Source organism: Apaloderma vittatum, unplaced genomic scaffold (genome assembly GCF_000703405.1).
Source record: "Apaloderma vittatum isolate BGI_N311 unplaced genomic scaffold, ASM70340v1 scaffold8331, whole genome shotgun sequence".
Classification (NCBI taxonomy): Eukaryota; Metazoa; Chordata; class Aves; order Trogoniformes; family Trogonidae; genus Apaloderma; species Apaloderma vittatum.
Genome location: NW_009698438.1, coordinates 51093 through 54672, shown reverse-complemented (window position 1 = coordinate 54672; position 3580 = coordinate 51093). Strand labels below are relative to the sequence as shown.

Here is a 3580-nt window from a genome sequence, read left to right as displayed (position 1 = left end):
GACCGAGGGGGGCAAGGCGGAGGGCAAGGGGAAGAGGATGTGCGCGCCCACCTGGAGCACGGACGCCTACCGGACCTACCTGACGGTGCTCTTCAGCACCAGCATCATGGCCCCGGGAATCATCATTGGCTTCCTCTACACGCGCCTGGCCAGGACCTACCTGGAGTCCCAGAGGAACCCCCCCCACAAGGAGAAAGGCAAGAGATCCCCCCGGCAGAAGGTCCTCATCATGATCTTCAGCATCGTGCTGGTCTTCTGGGCCTGCTTCCTGCCGTTTTGGATCTGGCAGCTGGTTCGACTCTACAGCAGCCCCCTGCAGCTCACCACCCAAACCCAGAAGTGCATTAACTACCTGGTGACCTGCCTGACCTACAGCAACAGCTGCATCAACCCTTTCCTCTACACCCTGCTCACCAAAAACTACCGGGAATATCTGCGCAACAGGCACCGCAACTTCTACAGGTTCACGTCCTCCTTTCGCAAGAGGGGCTCCAACCTGCAGTGCTCCTGGGGACGGTCCATGTCCTCCAGCAACCAGTACGACTACAGCTCAGAGGCCCTGGGCATGGCCACGCTGAAGGACAAGTGAGGAAAAGGAGGTTTTCCGGAGACACCAGGACCAGCAAGGCGTCTGGCCAAGGTAGGGCTTTGGGACCTGTGAGACCTGAAGGGTCCTAGAAATTCATTTCTGGTGGTCGCTCTAGTTGGGGGCAAGATGTTATGTGAACCCAAGTACTGTGAGATGCGTCTGAATTTCCGTCTGCCTTAGGGCTGTCGAGGGGGGTCCTGCCAGGAGCCAGCAGCTGCTCAGGACAAATCCTTCAGGGTTTCGGGTGCCAGAAGATGTGGTGGATACTTTGTTCGGTTCTGACACAAACTCTCTTGATGCTTTGCCCACGAGTTTTGCCCAGCTCCAGCTCTGCACCTTCTCCCTTGTGGTTTCTCTGTGCTATCCTCAAGCTACAGCTGGGTCAGATCTGCAAAAGTCTGAAATTGTCCTGGTGTTGCTTAATTTAGCTGCAAGCGCTGGGTTTCCTATATATATTATCGTTGTCTGTTTCTAGAGTGTGTAAAGAGACCTTTAAGCACCTTTTCCTATTTCCTGTTAAATTATAGAGCACTACAGTTCATCAAGCTTAAAGTCTCTATTTTAAAAGTCATTGCAGCAGCACTTCGAACTCCAAGCATCCAAAAACCACAAGGTAAGCTGTTAGAAACCACAGGATTATCTAAAAAAAAGCTAGTAATTTTTTAAGGTTTCTACCTAAGGTGATTTGAAATTGCCACTGATTCTTTTTATTTTTAAAGATCGTCCCCTTCTCAGCAGTCAACAGGGCTTGAAAACCTGAGCATTTACCTTGGAAACAAAAAAAAAAAGTCATAAAATCCTATCACTCAAAGACCTGAGGCTCTGAGAAAAATGACTGCATCCTGTATCATGAAATTCATCATAAAAGGGACAAATTCTTTTCATGGCACTTCATCAAAAGCCTCAATGTATTCTGCTCGTTTTCTCCCCACTTAGTCTTGCAGTACACCTTCCCCACAGATAACAGAGATGCCTGTAAGCATCTAAACAATTGTAAAACCTCAGTTTATACAATAAATGCTGACTAAAAAGTGGACCATCATCAGGTTTCCCCTCGCCTGGTGTCTTCCCCCAGCTCAGGGGGCTGCATTTACCCGGGGGGGGGAAGGCTGCCGTTCCCAGCTGTTCTCAGAGCAGCTCATGGATGTGGGGATGATGTTGGGTTCAATGTTCCTCTTTCCTCGTCTGGGACAGACTCGGGGGATAAGTAAAGCATGATATGAGTTGCAAAAACTTTGCCAGCAGCTAGTGATGCCCAGGAACTTGTGAAACAGCAGGCAGTTGTTGTACTGAACAGTCATTTCCACTTATTGCATGCTCTGACTCCATGCATTTGAGAGTCCCGCTCCCATCCTGCACTGTCGCTGGGTTTGTGTCCTTGGGTGAATCCCTCGTGTCGCACGGCAGACTTTAGGGTACATTTGTGCTAAAGCATCTGAAGTGCCGACACCTCAGCCAGGGTTTGGGAGCAAGAGAACACAGCGCAGCAACATGCCGGATTTTATGTGCTCAACTAACAGCAGAAAAATAAACACAAGTTGGATGAAGATCAAGGACACATGTTCCTGTGCCGGCAGTTGGGCATTATTCTTATAGATGGGGTTGTTCGGGTGCTTGTCAGGGAGGGGAAAATAAGTAACTCGCCTTAGAAAGGCTTGTATTGCTTTTAACGGCAGGACTGTCTTCGAAACACAGGTGACCGTGTTGTCATGTTCCAGTATGGTGTAGCTACCACGCTATGTAGTACAAACAGAATTAATGGTGTACATTGCCCTACAAAACAGGGTGGGGGGACACGGTTCGTATTGGGAATTGGCAGCGAGAGTGGGTTTTGACAGTTTTTAGGAATAACTTTTCAGGAACATTTCATTTTTTAATTGTTCATTCTGAAGCCATTGTTACTTTTCCTTTGCTTCTCATTTCTGAGGCTGGAAGTCACTCCCATATAAGAATAACAAAGATAAGACTTAACTCAAAAGGTGCTGTGGGAAGGCTGGAGTACGTGCGTCATCTGCGAGGTGCGCCGCGCCGTGCCGCTCTCAGTATTTCCTCATGGCTATAGAAGGATAAAGCCACCCTGATTTGCATCCTGACCTGACATAGAGCTGGTGTGTCTTGAGTTCCATTGCTTGGCCTGAGGAGAAGGTCCTTGGAAGGCCACTCACCCACCACAGCGTTACAAGGCTGCTCTGGGATGGGCGAGTACCACGTGGGAAATAGTTGCAGGGCACAGTGTGTATCTAGTAGCAGGTATGTAAAGGGAAGCCGGTGACGGAAGAGCTGTATAGGTTTCAAAAAGAGTAGTAGCAAATACACTATCTGCTTTTTTTTTTAAAAAAATACACACATTAAAACATCTAAATTCAGTCTAACAAGGAGGAGAAGCCGAAAAGGAGTTAGGCCTAGCAAAAAAAGGCTGAAAATGCAGAGCAGATGAGATCTACACTTGTAACCTCCTGTGGGGATAAGCAAACAGAAGGGTTTGATTTGGGGTACGCTTCCCAAGACGCCCCGTCAGTCCCCGGAAGGGATTCTGCTACTCGGCAGTCATGAATGGTGTGCAGGGCATGTGCCTTCTGCACCACCTCGCCAGAGCTTTAAACATCAAAGGGTGGATGGAGAAACATCCAGACACAATGCCAGCTATGAAATATTTGTCAATCGCGGGGTTTTGCAAACAGTACGTGCTTCAGCCCCATCCCATCCCATCCCATCCTATCCTATCCCATCCCATCCCAGCACTGCTGCTGTCTCCCGTCAGGCTGTGGTAAACCTGTCCAAGGTTACTCTAATGAGAGAGCCAGTAAATTTGGTGACACCCACACCGCACGTCATCGGGCAGAGCAGAGCCTGTGTATCGTGCAAAACCAGGCAGCAGTCAGAAGATGCTGCTGTGCGCAACGACCGGCAGCTCCTCGGCAGCGCAGGAAGCGCGGCGTGGGGCAAGCCTTCGCAAACACCGCTCCTCGGGAGCCGCTCGTGCTCTTGGAG

At 49.5% G+C, this 3580-nt stretch overlaps 1 protein-coding gene across 1 annotated transcript; it reads left to right on the top strand.

Annotated features, from left to right (window-relative positions):
* Window positions 1-7: 7 nt before the first annotated feature.
* Window positions 8-589, top strand: UTS2R (urotensin 2 receptor; the record flags this gene model as incomplete). The annotated part of the gene is made up of 1 exon (XM_009878011.1): window positions 8-589. A coding segment is annotated over one exon (582 nt), but the record flags the coding sequence as incomplete, so codon positions are not given.
* Between the last annotated feature and the right edge of the window lie 2991 nt (window positions 590-3580).